Source organism: Chlorocebus sabaeus, chromosome X, assembly GCF_047675955.1.
Source record: "Chlorocebus sabaeus isolate Y175 chromosome X, mChlSab1.0.hap1, whole genome shotgun sequence".
Lineage (NCBI taxonomy): Eukaryota > Metazoa > Chordata > Mammalia > Primates > Cercopithecidae > Chlorocebus > Chlorocebus sabaeus.
The window spans coordinates 75,338,706-75,355,602 of NC_132933.1; the positions used below are offsets into that span (position 1 = coordinate 75,338,706).

Consider the following 16,897-nt stretch of genomic DNA (forward strand, 5'->3'; position numbering starts at 1 on the left):
TTCGCATTGTTGTACAGCCAATCTCCAGAATTCTTTCATCTTCCAAAACTGAAACTTTATAGCTATTAAACAACTTCATTTCCCCACTCCCCCAGTCCCTGACAACCACCATTCTACTTTCTATCTCTGAATTTGACTGGACTAGGTACCTAATATAAGTGGAATTATATAGTATTTGTCTACTTGTGACTAGCTTATTTCACTTAGCATTATATCCTCAATGTTCATCCATGTTATAGCTTGTGTCAGAACTTCCTTTTCAAAGCTGAATAATATTGCATTGTATGTGTACACCTTATTTTGTCTACCCATACATCTGTCAGTGAATACTTAGGTTGCTTCCAGTTTTTGGCTATTATGAATAATGCTGCTATGAACATGAGTGTTCAAATAATCTCTTCAAGACCCTGCTTTCAGTTCTTTCAGTTATATACTTAGAAGTAGAATTGCTAGATCATATGGTAACTCTATTTTTACTCTTTTGGGGAACTTCCATGCTGTTTTCCATAGCAGATACACCATTTTACTTTTCCACCAATGGTGCACAAGAGTTCTAGTTTCTCCACATGCTCGCAACCACTTATTCTTTTCTGGGGTTTTTTGTTCATTTGTTTTGGATAATAGCCATCTTAATGAGTGTGAAGTGGTATCTCATTGTGGTTTTGGTTTTTATTTCCATAATGATTAGTAATATTGAACATCTTTTCATGTGTTTGTTGGCCATTTGTATATCTTCTTTGGAGAGACGTCAAGTTCTTTGCCCATTGTGTGTGTGTGGCTTTTCTTTTCTTTTCTTTTTTTTTTTTTTTTTGAGACAGAGTTTCACTTTTGTTGCCCAGGCTGGAGTGCAATGGTGCGATCTCGGCTCACCGTAACCTCCACCTCCCAGGTTCAAGCGATTCTCCTGCTCGGCCTCCCGAGTTGCTGGGATTATAGGCATGCGTCACCATGCCCGGCTACTTTTTTCGTATTTTTAGTGGAGACGGGGTTTCTCCACGTTGGTCAGGCTGGTCGCAGACTCCCGACCTCAGGTGATCCACCCGCCTCGGCCTCCCAAAGTGCTGGGATTACAGGCATGAGCCACTGTGCCCACCCGTGTTGCCCATTTTTTAATCAAGTTGTTTTTTGTTGTTGAGTTGTAGGAGGTCTTTATATATTCTAAATTTTGTTGTTGTTTTTATTTTGTTTTTGTTTGTTTGTTTTTTGAGACAGAGTCTCACTCTGTCACCCAGGCTGGAGCGCAGTGGCACAGTCTTGGCTCCCTGCAACCTCTGCCTCCCGGGTTCAAGCAATTCTCGTGTCTCAGCCACCCAAGTAGTTGGAATTACAGGCATGCGCCACCACACCTGGCTATTTTTTGTATTTTTAGTAGAGACATGGTTTCGCCATGTTGGCCAGACTGGTCTCAAACTCCTGGCCTCAAGTGATAGACCTGCCTTGGCCTCCCAAATGCTGGGATTACAGGCATGAGCCACCATGCCCAGACTATTCTGAATACTAACTCCTTATTAGATAAATGATTTGCAGATAATTCCTCCCATTCCACAGGTTTTCTTTTTACTCTGTTGATTGTGTCATTGGGCTACAAGATATTTTCAGGTCGGGCATGGTGACTCATGCATGCCTGTAATCCCAGCACTTTGGGAGGCTGAGGCAGGCAGTTCACTTGAGGTCATGAGTTCGAGACCACCTTGGCCAACATGGCGAAACCTTGTCTCTACTAAAAATACAAAAAAAAAAAAAGTAGCTGGGCATCATGGTGCATGCCTGTAATCCCAGCTACTTGGGGGAGGGTAAGGCAGGAAGATCGCTTGAACCCAGGAAGCAGAGGTTGTGGTGAGCCAAGACTGCACCAGTGCACTCCAGCCTGGACAACAGAGTGAGACTCCTTCTCAAACAAAAGAAAAAAAAGATGTTTTCGGATTAACTAAGTTGTTGTAAAGATATTTTATTAATAAGCAGGGAAGCACAAATTAATAGTATGATAATGATAAAGTACAGCCTTCATTCATCAGATCAACTTTTGGCAAGTATGTAGGGAAATGGATACATTACTGCATTGTTAGGTAGAAGTATATCTTGGCACAGCCACTTTGGAGGGCAATTTGGCTGTATCCATTTTTTTTTTTTTTTTTAAGCCAGAATCTTACTCTGTCGCCTAGGCTGGAATGCAGTGGCATGATTGCAGCTTACTGCAACCTCTGCCTCCCAGGTTCAAGTGATTCTTTTGCCTCAGCCTCCTGAGTAACTAGGGTTACAGGCACCCACCACCATGCCCAGCTATTTTTTGTATTTTTAGTAGAGATGGGGTTTTACCATGTTGGCCAGACTGGTCTCAAACTCCTGACCTCAAGTGATCCACCTGCCTCAGCCTCCCAAAGTGCTGGGATTGCAGGCGTGAGCCACCTTGCCTGGCCACTATATCCATTTTAATTAAAAAATGTTTCTATCCTATGACCTAACAATCCCATTGCTAGGAATCACTTTCACATGGGTACAGGGAGATATGTGCAAGGATGTTCACTGCAACGTTATTTTTAGTTGGTAAAAAGGAAAACAACTAGGAAAATACCATTAATATGATACCATTTATGTTAAAACAGAAAGCAATATTATATGTTTTCTGGTAGTATAAACACATATATTAATAAATTCAAAAAGATCTGGAAATGGTAACTGTGGCTGCCAGAATGCACTAGAATTGCTCCTTATAACCATATAATGTTTTTAAAAATAGTTTTTACAAGATAAATGTGTTTATATGTTACTTAGTTTTTATTTTTTGTTTGTTTATTTATTTAGAGACAGAGTCTAGCTCTGTCGCCCAGGCTGGAGTGCAGTGACACAATCTCGGCTCACTGCAACTTCTGCCTCCCAGGTTCAAGCAATTCTCCTGCCTCAGCCTCCCAAGACTGAGGATTACAGGTGCCCACCATCACGCCCAGCTAATTTTTGTATTTTTAGTACAGACGGGGTTTCACTGTCTTGGTCAGGCTGGTCTCGAACTCCTGACCTCATGATCCACCCACCTCAGCCTCCCAGAGTGCTGGGATTATAAGCGTGAGCCACCGTGCCTGGCCAGTTTTTATTTTTTATACACATTTTCAAAAATGTAAAGGTGGTGTAACTAAACAAATATTGAAGAAAGAGTTTGACCTAAAATTTGGGTAGCATTTGGTAGACTGAACATTGTGTAAAATTTGGTTCTTAGCTTTGCAATCACAGAAATTGAATTTTAACAGGATAACCGGAATTTATTTACCTCTAGGGATTTTGTGCCTACTGACCGAGGCATATCAATCTATGGACATTGGTAACCGAAGGAGTTATCTATTAATTCATTAATTTACCATATTGTACAGGCAAAGAGACCAAAATAATGATAAGCAGTAGTCAGTACATGCTCTCACCTTATGGGAAAGTCTGAAAACTTACTGTTAAAAGGATTTTAACTAAAGAAATCAAAGCATGGGAGTTGGATTATTTTATTGGCTGAGATTTTAAAATTATAATTGTAAGGCCGGGCACGGTGGCTTATGCTTATAAACCCAGCACTTTGGGAGGCTGAGGCCGGTGGATCATTTGCAGTCAGGAGTTCAACACCAGCCTGGCCAACGTGGTGAACCCCTGTCTCTACTAAAAATACAAAAATTAGCTGGGTGTGGTGGCGCACACCTGTAATCCCAGCTCCTTGGGAGGCTGAGGCACAGGTTGCAGTGAACCAAGATCGTGCCACTGCACTTCAGCTTGGGCAACAGAGTGAGACTTCATCTCATAAATAAATAAATAAATAAATATTAGTTTGTGCAAGCCAATCTCTATAAGATTGTCACCAACCTGGGTGACAGAGTGAGACTCCATCTCAAAAAAATAAAAAACGATAAAATGCAGATTGAGAGGGCTATGGTTTCTTTACCTTAGTATTTACAGTGTTGTCTTCTCAAATATATTATGATGTCATGATGGAGAATAGAGAAATGTGACGCTCATCAGTAGACATTTATGAACCTTTTTGGAATTGACTATTTCTGCATGTAGCCTCCATTTTGTATTGTTTTTCACTGCCGTTTTAGAGCATTATTTTATTATCTTGGTTCCTCCAGATTGAGAATGCACTCTATTTGGAGCTTACTCAGCTACATAAGATTATTTTAGTGCTCATAAATGTATTCATTTTGCATAATCTCTGAACAGATTAAAATCTCTGTGGTATGGCAAAGTTTCCATTCTAGTGGAGTAAAATATAGGTTTCTTAGCTAGGAATGTATATTTGGTGAGTAGAGTGTAATGCTTAAGGTCACAGGCAGCTTTGTTTTTAAAGCCCGCTCCACCACTTACCGCTTTCCTTGGGTGAACCAAATCACTTAACCTACCTAAACCCAGGCCTCCTCGTCTTTGTAAAATGCCTAAATTTCAAGATGTTAACTGCAATTAAGATTATTTTCCTGATAATGTATATTTTCATGGGCTCCTTTTTATTCAGCTAAACATGAATTCAGCTCCAACTTTCATCAACTTTCCGGCAAAAGGGAAACCCAAACGGGGTGATACATATGAGTTACAGGTGCGGGGTTTTTCAGCTGAGCAGATTGCCCGGTGGATAGCCGACAGAACTGATGTCAATGTAAGTTTCCCAACTTTGTAGACTGTTTCTTGGCCATTATCCCCTTTGAATCTTACTGAAAGGCCCTAATTAGTCTTGTCCCCATATCACTGAGGTGGTACTAGTTTGTCAGTCCCTTCATAAGTAGCATTAAACAGAATCATCTTGATGAATGAGTGAAATTGCAAAACACTCTCTGTTACCCTGTTCAACATGGAAACCACTCTTTCAACCTTCTTAAGTCCGTGGGTTATCTAGTTGCACCTGGTGAATCCTTCTTAATCTAAAAGATGTTATGTTGTGGTTAAATAGAATATTGTACCTATTCTGTCCTATTTTAGGTTACATTATAGACTATTTTGATTGGGATAAAATAAAAAGAATCATTTTTCTGAAAGTAACCACACTAATTTTGATTGCTTTCACTTCAGATTTTATTTTGACCCATATAATTAGTAAAAAATTTTATACTTTAACATGTTTTTCTCTCCTTTCCATTAGATTAGAGTGATTAGACCCCCAAATTATGCTGGTCCCCTTATGTTGGGATTGCTTTTGGCTGTTATTGGTGGACTTGTGTATCTTCGAAGAAGCAATATGGAATTTCTCTTTAATAAAACTGGATGGGCTTTTGCAGCTTTGGTGAGTGAATTTTAGAAGACAAAAAATTATTTGAATAAAACTAATAATGTATTTTTAGGTAAACTTTTATTTATATGAGAAGTAGCATTTTATTTCTTACCTGAAGAAAATTGTTTTATGTATTTTTATTTTCTGTCTTAAAATCATTTTGTTTCATTCATTATCTCATTAGGATGGACAGAACTTCAAGGAACTGATTGTACCTGCCTTTTATTCAACCTAAATGACAGAATGTCATCTCTATGAAAATCTCTAGTTGTTTTGGAAATATTATTCTTTTTTTTTTTGAGACAGAGTCTTGGTCTGTCGCCCAGGCTGGAGTGCAGTGGTGCCATCTCGGCTCACTGCAACCTCTGCTTCCTGGGCTCAAGCGATTCTCCTGCCTCAGCCTCTCTCAAGTAGCTGGGATTACAGGCGCGTGCCACCACGCCCAGCTAATTTTTTTGTATTTTTAGTAGAGACGGGGTTTCATCCTGTTGGCCAGGCTGGTCTTGAACTCCTGGCCTCAGGTGCTCTGCCCACCTTGGCCTCCCAAAGTGCTGGGGTTACAGGCATGAGCCACCATGTCCAGCCTGAAAATATTATTCTAAAACGCCTTTTCACTGTTCAATTTTGAAACTTGTGTCTGCATAGTTATAATTTTTAAATAGTGTTTTCCTGGTCTGGCATGGTGGCTCACGCCTATAATCCCAGCACTTTGGGAGGCTGAGGTGGGCGGATCACAAGGTCAAGAGACCGAGATCAACCTGGCCAACATGGTGAAACCCTCTGTACTAAAAATGCAAAAATTAGCTGGGCGTGGTGGCATGCACCTGTAGTCCCAGCTACTCGGGAAGCTGAGGTAGGAGAATCACTTAAACCTGGAAGGTGGAGGTTGCAGTGAGCCGAGATCGCGCCACTACACTCCAGCCTGCTGACAGAGTGAGACTCCATCTCAAAAAATATATATATATGTAGTGTTTTCCTTTGAAGTATTACCGAATTGTGATCCTTGGGATGAAATATAAGCCTTAATCAATAAATCATTTATCTGCAAAAAATTCTATGTCTTATCTAAACAGATGCACATTTTCATATTCCTATTATCTAATCAAGACAAGGACAGTTTGACCATGAATATTTTATTATTTTTTGTTTCCTAGTGTTTTGTGCTTGCTATGACATCTGGTCAAATGTGGAACCATATAAGAGGACCACCATATGCCCATAAGAATCCCCACACAGGACATGTGGTAAGGGAAGTCTGGGATTTCTTTCCTTTTGTAGACCAAAGTTAACTCAATGATTATTACACTGTGAGAACAGTGCCAGCATATGAAGGAGCTGGATTTAGTCTTCACTTTTCAGTCTCTCTGTGTTAACAAGCTTCCATCACTGATAAGACCATGCAGTGCTTTTTTTGTTTTGTTTTGTTTTGTTTTTTTTTGAGACGGAGTTTCGCTCTTGTTGCCCAGGCTGGAGTGCAATGGCGTAATCTCGGCTCACTGCACCCTCCACCTCCCTGGTTCAAGTAATTCTCCTGCCTCAGCCTCCTGAGTAGCTGGGATTACAGGCATGCACCACCACGCCCAGCTAATTTTGTATTTTTAGTAGAGACAGGGTTTCTCCGTGTTGGTCAGGCTGGTCTCAAACTCCCAACCTCAGGTGATCCACCTGCCTCAGCCTCCCAAAGTGCTGGGAATATAGGCCTGCAGGCATGAGCCACTGCACCCGGCCGCAGTGCTTTTAAAAGTGGGAAGTTCCTTTCCCATGGGTGAATCCTTCTAACCAAGCTGGCTAAGAATGAAAGACAGCCTTCAACTAAATAGAAAATTTGATCAAGTACCTGAGCATCCTCTGTTTCTAAGCACTGTGCTAAGTGTTATTAAATATAGTGATAAACAAGAAAAACGTGATCCCTGTCTTCATGGAGCCTACATTATTGTACCTCATGGTCTTGTACACTTAAATACTAGTTTTCTCACCCAGGTGCAGTGTTTTGCATTTGTAGTCCCAGCTACTTGGGAGGCTGAGGCAGGAGGATGACTTGAATCCAGGAGTTCTAGCCCAGCCTGGACAACATAGCAAGATCCATCTCCTTTAAAAAAAAAAAAAAAACAGGGCCAGATGTGGTGACTAATACCTATAATTCTGGCACTTTGGGAGACTGAGGCAGGAGGACCACTTGAGGCCAGGAGTTCAAGACCAACTTGGGCAGCATAGTGAGACGCCATCTCTATGAAAAACAAAAAAGAAAAGAGAAAAAAAAACAACTAGTTTTCTGACATATTCTACTGTTGAAAATATAAGTACAATATCCAAGCATTTGGGAGGCTGAGGTGGGAGGATTGCTTGAGCCCAGGAGTTTGAGACCAGCCTGGCCAACATAGCAAGATCTCATTTCTAATAAAAATTTAAAAATTAGCTGAGCAGGCATGGTGGTACATACTTGTAGTCCCATCTACTTGGGATGCTGAGGCAGAAGGATCGCCGGAGCCAGGACTTTGGGGTTGCAATGAGCTATGATCATGCTACTGCACTCCAGCCTGGGCAGCAGAGCAAGACCTTGTCTCAAAAATAAACATAGTATTAGTACAATGAAAAGACAAATAGGGAAGAGATAATACAAAAATAGCTTTATAGTAACCAAACTTACTGATGAATGCCAGAGACCCAGAGTATGTCACATGGTTTATCAGGTGAATTAATAATTTCATAGTTTAAAATATCCTGTTTTAGGGTTAGCATACCAACATTTAATGTATACCTAAAGATTCCATTTTGTCTTTTTTCCCTCCTAGAATTATATCCATGGAAGCAGTCAAGCCCAGTTTGTAGCTGAAACACACATTGTTCTTCTGTTTAGTATCCTTTTACAATAAGTCTTTCTTACTGTATTTTGTCTGTTTTCTCACAGTCTAGTATTCTCTCTACAGCATTCGGCTGGGGCTGTTCTCTTAATGCAGGTCACGATATCCTTTGAAAATCATTACTGTGTCATCCTCTCCAGCCCAAAAAACTAAAGACTACTAGGAACAAATCTGTACACTGATAGGGCCAGGTTTATTGGCTTATTAATACAAGGACGACTATACGTTAGAAGAACCATGGAACATCTTAACAAAGAAAAGATAGAGTTGTAATAGGATTTGGGAGAATAGTGGAGTTTATATGAAATTTAAACAAAGCATTGTTTTGATAGGCTAAAAGCAGTGTAAGACTGTGTAAAGGGGTCAACATCAGGTCTGAACTGTGAAGCAAACCCAGGGTTCTGTTTCCTTGGGAACTACAAAGTTAACATAAATGTGGAATTTTTGTCTTCAAAAACTTCTTCTTTGAAGCTCTATACCTTGGTTGTAAATTGAGGCTACTTAGAAATTATACTTGTAAATTGAGTGACTTAGATCTGCCAAGCAAGAATATTTCATTTTTACTCACATAATTGCAAGAAGTCTATTTAAAGACCAATATTCCTCAGTAAGAAAACAGTAGTTACTCAGAGATAGGGATATTTTGACATTTTACAGCTGAAGTGTGTGCTAGGGAAAAATTCTTCCTGTGGACTTTGCAGCTGCTTTATGTGTGTGTTGTTCCATCCTCTTGAATGGCAGGGAATATTTTTACTTTCTTGGCCCGAGCTAATTTTTATTTTCTTACATCTAAAAGTGGATGCCTCTATAAGCTGCAAAGACAGGTAAAAGCAATGTCAGATAAGTAAGAATCTAAATTTCATAATATTGCTAAACATAGTTTACCCACCTGAATACATAAGCACTGACTCTGGAACAAATCAACAAGGCAAACAAATCTAATGTTCCTGGAATTGTGCTTCTCAGCCAGGGTGTCCTGCCATTGATATACTAGAATCAGCTGGGCGTGGTGGCTCACACCTGTAATCCTAGCACTTTGGGAGGCTGTGATAGGTAGATGGCTTGAGCTCAGCAGTTTAAGACCAGCCTGGGCAACATGGCAAAACCCCATCTCTACAAAAAAATACACACAAGAAAATTAGCCAAGTATGGTGATGCATGCCTATGGTCCCAGCTACTAGGGAGGCTGAGGTGGGAGGATCGCTTGAGCCCAGGAGGTCAAGGCAACAGTGAGCCGATATCATACCACTGCACTCCAGCCTGGACGACACAGTGAGACCCTGTCTCTAATAAAAAGAAAAAAAAATAAAAATTAAATATATATTTTTTCTGATTGCAAAAGGAATACAGATTAAAGAAAATTTAGAAAATACAAATAAGTATAAAGAAAAAAATTCAAAACCACTGAAAATTCTGTCTTTAGTAAATGTTTGTGTATGTCTTTCCCAGTTTTATTATACTATGTTGATGATTAGAGATTTTAAGGAAAACATTCTAAAAAAAATTAAGCTTTTGATTTTAACTGATTTTAATTGAAGGATATTTGGGAAAATATTCTTATGCACTGTGGAAAATATACTTACTGCTTAACATCCAGCCCAAACCTGGGAGAGTTAATCTATTCAACCATGAAATGGTAAGCTGAAAGATTAACAATATATACCTAGTCCATATGAGAAGAAAGAAGACTGAGACCAGGCGCGGTGGCTCATGCTGTAATCCCAGCACTTTGGGAGGCCAAGGCAGGTAGATCACCTGAGATCAGGAGTTCGAGACCAGCCTGGCCAACATGATGAAACCCCATCTCTACTAAAAATACAAAAACAATTTGCCGAACCCACTGGTGGCAGGTGCCTGTAATCCCAGTTACTCAGGAGGCTGAGGCAGGAGAATCTCTTGAACCTGGGAGGCGGGGGTTGAAGTGAGCAGAGATTGTGTGATTGCTCTCCAGCCTGGGCAATAAGAGTGAAACTCCATCTCAGGGGGTAAAAAAAGACTGAAAGAAAAATATTACCCAAACTTTATTTTTTTAATCCTAAAATTTTACTTGAAAATGTTCGTTTATGGACTGGGCGTGGTGGCTGACGCCTGTAATCCCAGCACTCTGGGAGGTGGAGGCAGGCAGATCATTTGAGGTCAGGAGTTTGAGGCCAGCCTGACCGACATGGTGAAAGCCCGTCTCTACCAAAAATACAAAACTTAGCCAGGCGGCCAGGCGTGCTGCCTCACACCTGTAATCCCAGCACTTTGGGAGGCCGAGGCAGGCAGATCACCTGAGATCAGGAGTTCAAGACCAGCCTGGCCAACATGGTGAAACCCTGTCTCTATTAAAAATACAAAAATTAGCTGGGCATGGTGGTGCACGCCTGTAATCCCAGCTACTGGGGAGGCTGAGGCCAGAGAATTGCTTGAACCTGGGAGGCGGAGGTTGCAGTGAGCCGAGATGGTGCCACTGCACTCCAGCCTGGATGACAGAGTGAGACTGTCTCAAAAGAAAAAAAAAAGAAAGAAAATGTTCATTTATGGTTTGATGAATTCAGCCTGGCCAACAAGACGAAACCTCATCTCAACAAGAAATACAAAAATTAGCCAGGAACGGTGGTGTGCACCTGTAATTCCATCTACTCAGGAGGCTGAGACATGGGAATTGCTTGAACCCAGGAGGTGGAGGTTGCAGTAAGCCGAGACTGCCACTGCACTCCAGCCTGGGCAACAGAGTGAGACTCTGTCTCAAAGGAAAAAAAAAAAAAGAACAGAAAAGTATGATTTGATGGACTAACAAATTATTGGTTTGATGGATTAACAAAGTATTACACCTTGGAAAATTTTCAGTATCTTGAATCAATTTGTCTCACTAGTACTTTGAAATTGAATAATGGAGCAAAAGAGCAATTAAAAGTGTAAAATATTAATTAGTTGATTTGGGGTTTGTTCGTCTTTTAGCTTTGTCTTAAACTTTTAAATATATAAGAAGTTTAAGAAATTAGAAAATTGTCATTTTACCTCTCCCTAAAGATTGAGCATTAGCCTAAGGTTTCGTATACATTTGGAACAGATTGCAAGCCTGTTGGGATATAGAATGTCTTGTGTTTGGTTACTAGGATGCAAAAAGTGAACTTTTTTCAGGGTCAGACATATGTACAGATTGTAAGACAGTGACTTAAGTGCTGTGTACCAGAAATAGTGAGAAAATGAATAATTTTGTCAGAGGTAAGGAATATTAGGGAAGGCTTAACCACTCCCCAACCCCCTTTTTTTTTTGAGTGGAGTCTTGCTCTGTTGCCCCAACTGGAATGCAGTGACACCATCTTGGTTCACTGCAACCTCCACCTCCTGGATTCAAGCGATCCTCCTGCCTCAGCCTCCCGAGTACCTGGGATTACAGACGTGTACCACCACACCTGACCCCTCTTTCTTTTTTATTTAGTTAGTTAGTTTTTTGTTTCGAGACGGAGTCACACTGTGTTGCCCAGGGTGGAGTGCAGTGGCATGATCCCAGCTCACTGCAACCTCCACCTCCTGGGTTCAAGCGATCCTCCTGCCTCAGCCTCCTGAGTAGCTGGGATTACAGGTGTGCACCACCAAACCCGGCTAATTTCTTTATTTTTAGTAGAGACAAGGTTTCACCAGGTTGGCCAGGCTGATCTTGAACTCCTGACCTCAGGTGATCCACCCGCCTCGGCCTCCCAAAGTGCTGGGATTTCAGGCGTGAGCCACCACACCCGGCGCCTACTTTCTTTTAAAGTAAATATGAAACCTCAAGACCAGTAACATTGTTTACAGCTTCCAGGTTGATAAGAATTAATAGACTGAGGCCACCTCTAAGTAGTAGTTATGATTTTGGAAAATATTCACGTTTATTATTAGTTTAATGTTGTACAATTTATTGCATGATTAATAAAGCAGACTATATAATCAGTTGCCTGATCTAAGCAACCTTTAAAATTACATTTTAAGTGTTGCAATTATGCAGAAAAGTTTACAAAAGTTTACAGTTTGATGAATTTCCTTTTTTGTTTGTTTGTTTTTTGTTTTTTGTTTCTGAGATGGAGTCTTGCTCTGTTGCCCAGCTAGAGTGCAATGGTGTGATCCCAGCTCGCTGCAACCTCCACTTCCCAGGTTCAAGCGATTCTCCTGCCTCCGCCTCTGGAGTAGCTGGAATTACAGGCACCTGCCACCACACCTGGCTAAGTTTTTTTGGTATTTTTAGTAGAGAAGGAGTTTTACCATGTTGGCCAGGCTGGTTTTGAACTCCTGAGCTCTACTGATCCGCCCGCTTTGGCCTCCCAAAGTGCAAGGATTATAGGCGTGAGCCACGGTGCCCAGCCCAGTTTGATGAATTTTCACAGAATGAACACACTTACGTAACCAGAACTCACATCAATAAATAAAATTTTACCCACATCTCAGAGCATTCTCCACCATCATTCCTCCTGATTGCCACCTTCCCACTCAGAAGTAACTGCTATCCTGACGGCTAACACTATGGGTTTATTTTACCTATTTTTGTTAACTTACATAAATGGAATGCTACAGGACTGGGTGTGGTGGCTCACGCCTGTAATCCCAGCACTTTGGGAGGCCGAGGTGGGCAGATCACCTGAGGCCAGGAGTTCAAGAGCAGCCTGGCCAACATGGCGAAACCCTTTCTCTAGTAAAAAAATAATACATAAATTAACTGAATGTGGTGCTGCATGCCTGTAGTCCCAACTACTTGGGAGGCTGAGGCAGGAGGGTGGCTCAAGTCCAGGAGGTGGAGGTTGCAGTGAGCTGAGATCACACCACTGCACTCCAGCCTGGCTGATAGAGCCAGACCTTGTCTCAAAATACAAAAAAAAAAAAAGAAAAGAAAGAAAGAAAGCAAACACAGTAAATGGAATCCCACAATAAATATATCTGGATTTTTTTATTATTATTATTTTTTAAGAGATTTAAAGAGTTTGCGTTGCCCAGGCTGGAGTGCAGTGGGGTCACCATAGCTCGCTGAAACCTCAACCTCCCAGGATCAAGCAGTCCTCCCACATCAGCCTCCCAAGTAGCTGGGACTATAGGTGTGCACTACTGCACCTAGCTAATTTTTGTATTTTTTCTAGAGATGGAGTCTCGCCCTGTCATCCATCCTGGTCTCAATCTCCTGGGCTCAAACAGTCCTCGTACCTTGGCCTCCTGAATTTTTAAAATAAAGTAGCAGTATGGAAAATGTTCACCTTTAACCTGAAACCTTAATGGTATAAACTACGTTTACTTTTGCGTATTCTCTTGCATTCATTTCTGTATGAATGTTTCATGGTAAGGGTGTTCATGTTTTATACTTATAGACATGTTTTGCATGGAGTTTGCTATCTTAATATAAGCATTTTCTATGTTGTATGGCCTTTATAAAAATACATAAAAATTACAAAGAAATCTGAAAATACGAAGAAAAAGAAAAGTAGTCAATATTCTTAATGTTTATATAATGGATATATCATATCCATGTTGCCCAGGCTGGTCTTGAACTCCTGACCTCAGGTGATCCACCCGCCTTGGCCTCCCAAAGTGCTAGGATTACAAGTGTGAGCCACCACGCCTGGCCTTCTAGTAGCTTTTAATAGCCTAGTTGTTGTATGTTATGGAATACTGTCTCCTCTATTTCTGCTCAGTTCTCCTGGAGTAACATTTAATCAGGACTATGTAATGTATGTATTTCATTGTTTGTATTCCTCACTAGAGTGTAATCTTCTTCATGGTAGGATCTTTATTTTGTTCAAGTTTTTATTTCCAACAGTTTGTAGTGCCTGCCATATAGTAGGCAGTGTTAGTAAAAATTTAAAGATGCAATAAATGAAATAAAACAGTATACACTGAAGTGCATCATAGCTGTTGACAGATAAGAAGAGTACACAAAAGACTAATGGAAAGCTCATTCAAAGCAAAAGCATATAAACCATGATACAAAGACAAGCTTTCCCCAGAACAAGTCTCGATCATTAATCAGAGAGTACCCAGTAATCAAAGCCTATAGAAATGATCAATCTTTGGCCAGGCATGGTGGCTCATGCCTGTAACCCCAGTACTTTGAGAAGCCGAGGTGAGTGGATCACCTGTGGTCAGGAGTTCAAGACTAGCCTGGCCAACATGGCGAAACCCAGTCTCTACTCAAAATACAAAAATTAGCCAGGCGTGGTGGCATGCGCCTATAATCCCAGCTACTCAGGATGCGGAGGCAGGAGAATTTATTGAACCCAGGAGGCAGAGGTTGCAGTGAGCCGAGATGGTGCCACTGCACCCCAGCCTGGGTGACAGAGCAAAACTCCAAAAAAAAAAAAAAAAAAAAGAGAGAGAGAAAGACAAGAAAGAAAGAAAGGAAAGAAAGAATCTTTGCACAAATCTGCAGATAAATAACTCAGAAAAAATTGCTAGAGAAGAGACTTGGCTGAACAACTGAAAACATGATGAATGGGAATCATCCCTAACAAGAGGCTACTGAAGAAAGAATGCAAGATGGGGCACAGACACATTGGTTCATGCCTGTAATTCCAGCACTTTGGGAGGCCGAGGCTGGAGAATTGCTTGAGCCCAGGAGTTCGAGACCAGCCTGGGCAACATAGTGAGACCCCGTCTCTACAAAAAAAAAAATTAACAAAACAAACCTGGCATGCTGGCATGCACCTGTAGTCCTAGCTACTCAGGAGGCTGAGGCAGGAGGATCTCTTGAGCCTGGGAGGTGGAGGTTGCAGTGAGTTGTTATTGTGCCACTGCACTCCAGCCTGGGTGACAGAGTGAGACCCTGTCTCTGAGTTGTTATTGTGCCACTGCACTCCAGCCTGGGTGACAGAGTGAGACCCTGTCTCAAATAAATAAAATAAAAAATTTTTTTAAAGAATGCAAGATGGTAATGAAGGGATGAAAAGTCAAATTTTAGAGCCAATTATAAATTCAGGCATAGAGCCAATTATAAATTCAGGCCTCATCTAAACACATGTTTTTCCCTTTCTGCTTAATGATACCCACATGTGGTAGCATACGACATATATGTACGTATGCGTAATTGATTTGGGAGTGTTTTACTACTGTTAGTATTCCTTAAACTTCAGGGTGGATCTGTCAGTCTTTTCTACTAGAATACATTCTATTTGCTTTAAAATTTGAATTTGCTTATTTTAACATTCAACCATGCCATCTGTTACCTATTTGTGTGGTTAGTTCTATTTTGTATTTATGCAGCTCCTATTAAGGTGAATAAAAGTGTGGTCATGGCACATGTGGGATTTTTCCTTTTTTCTTTTTTTGAGACAAAGTCTCGTCCTGTTACCCAGGCTGGAGTACAGTGGTGCCATCTCGGCTCACTGCAACCTCTGCCTCCTGGGTTCAAGTGATTCTCCTGCCTCGGCCTCCCGTGTAGGTGGGATTACAGGCGCCTGCCACCACACCTGGCTAATTTCTGTATTTTTAGTAGAAACGGGTTTTTGCCATGTTGGCCAGGCTAGTCTTGAATTGCTGACTTCAGGTCCACCTGCCTGTGCCTCCCAAAGTGCTGGGAGTACAGGCGTGAGCCACCACTCACGGCTGGGATTTTTCTTTTTTATTGGAATAGGATAAAATTAGATAGGTTAGTAGTAATTTGTGCTTTAAAGGCTAATTATTGATGCACTTGGCATCTTGGCATGGGGAAAAAATTAAAAATAAAGTATTGAAACTATGGAGAATTTTTTTTTGACACACAGTCTAGTTCTGTCATGCAGGCTAGAGTGCAGTGGTATGATCACGGCTAACTGCAGCCTCAACCTACCAGGCTCAAGCAATCCTCCTACCTCAGCCTCCCAAGTAGTGAGGACTACAGGTGTGTGCCACCATGCCTGGCCAATTTTTTATATTTTTTGGTAGAGACAGGGTCTCACCATGTTGCCTAGGCTGGTTTTGAACTCCCAGACTTAAGCAGTCCACCCACCTCGGCCTCCCAAAACTGTTAGGATTACAGGTGTGAACCGCTAAACTAGGCCAGGAAAAATTTTTGAGAAATTAATTTTCAAATAAGAAGTATTACTGTTCTCCCTAAATGATATATATTTCAAATGTGTTCTTTAGGGAGGTGGGGTGAAATATTCAAAATGGGTATTTAGGGCTGGGCATGGTGGTTCACACCTGTAATCCCAGCACTTTGGGAGGCAAAGGCAGGTGGATTGCTTGAGGTCAAGAGGTCAAGACCAGCCTGTGCAACGTGGCAAAACCCTACCTCTACCAAAAAAAAAAAAAAAAAAAAAATTACAAAATTTAGCTGGGCGTGGTGGTGAGCACCTGTAGTTGCAGCTACTCAGGAGGCTGGGGTGGGAGGGTGGCTTGAGCCCGGGAGGTGGAGGTTGTAGTGAGCTGAGATTGCATCACTGCACTCCAGCCTGGGTGACAGAGCCAGACCCTGTCTCAAAAAAAAAAAAAAAACACTATTTTTTTTTTTTTTTTTTTTTTTTTTTTTTTTTTTTTTTTTTGAGACGGAGTCTCGCTCTGTCGCCCAGACTGAAGTGCAGTGGCCAGATCTCACCTCACTGCAAGCTCAGCCTCCCGGGTTTACGCCATTCTCCTGCCTCAGCCTCCCGAGTAGCTGGGACTACGGACGCCCGCCACCTTGCCCGGCTATTTTTTTGTATTTTTTAGTAGAGACGGGGTTTCACCATGTTAGCCAGGATGGTCTCGATCTCCTGACCTCGTGATCCACCCATCTCGGCCTCCCAAAGTGCTGGGATTACAGGCTTGAGCCACCGGCCCGGCAATATTTAATATTTTTAAATGTGTTTGAGGTCAGGGCAATAACTGAATGTCCGGACAG

The 16,897-nt window shown here is 41.4% G+C and overlaps 1 protein-coding gene across 2 annotated transcripts in view; it reads left to right on the forward strand.

Annotated features, from left to right (window-relative positions):
• MAGT1 (magnesium transporter 1) overlaps positions 1-16,897 on the forward strand; it is a 52,168-nt gene that overhangs the window by 22,603 nt on the left and 12,668 nt on the right. For both annotated transcript variants that reach the window (XM_037989502.2, XM_073013557.1), the window contains 4 exons: positions 4,484-4,624; positions 5,105-5,245; positions 6,388-6,477; positions 8,026-8,089. In XM_037989502.2, the coding sequence (XP_037845430.1) occupies positions 4,484-4,624; positions 5,105-5,245; positions 6,388-6,477; positions 8,026-8,089 (436 nt within the window). The remainder of the gene's footprint in view (positions 1-4,483; positions 4,625-5,104; positions 5,246-6,387; positions 6,478-8,025; positions 8,090-16,897) is intronic.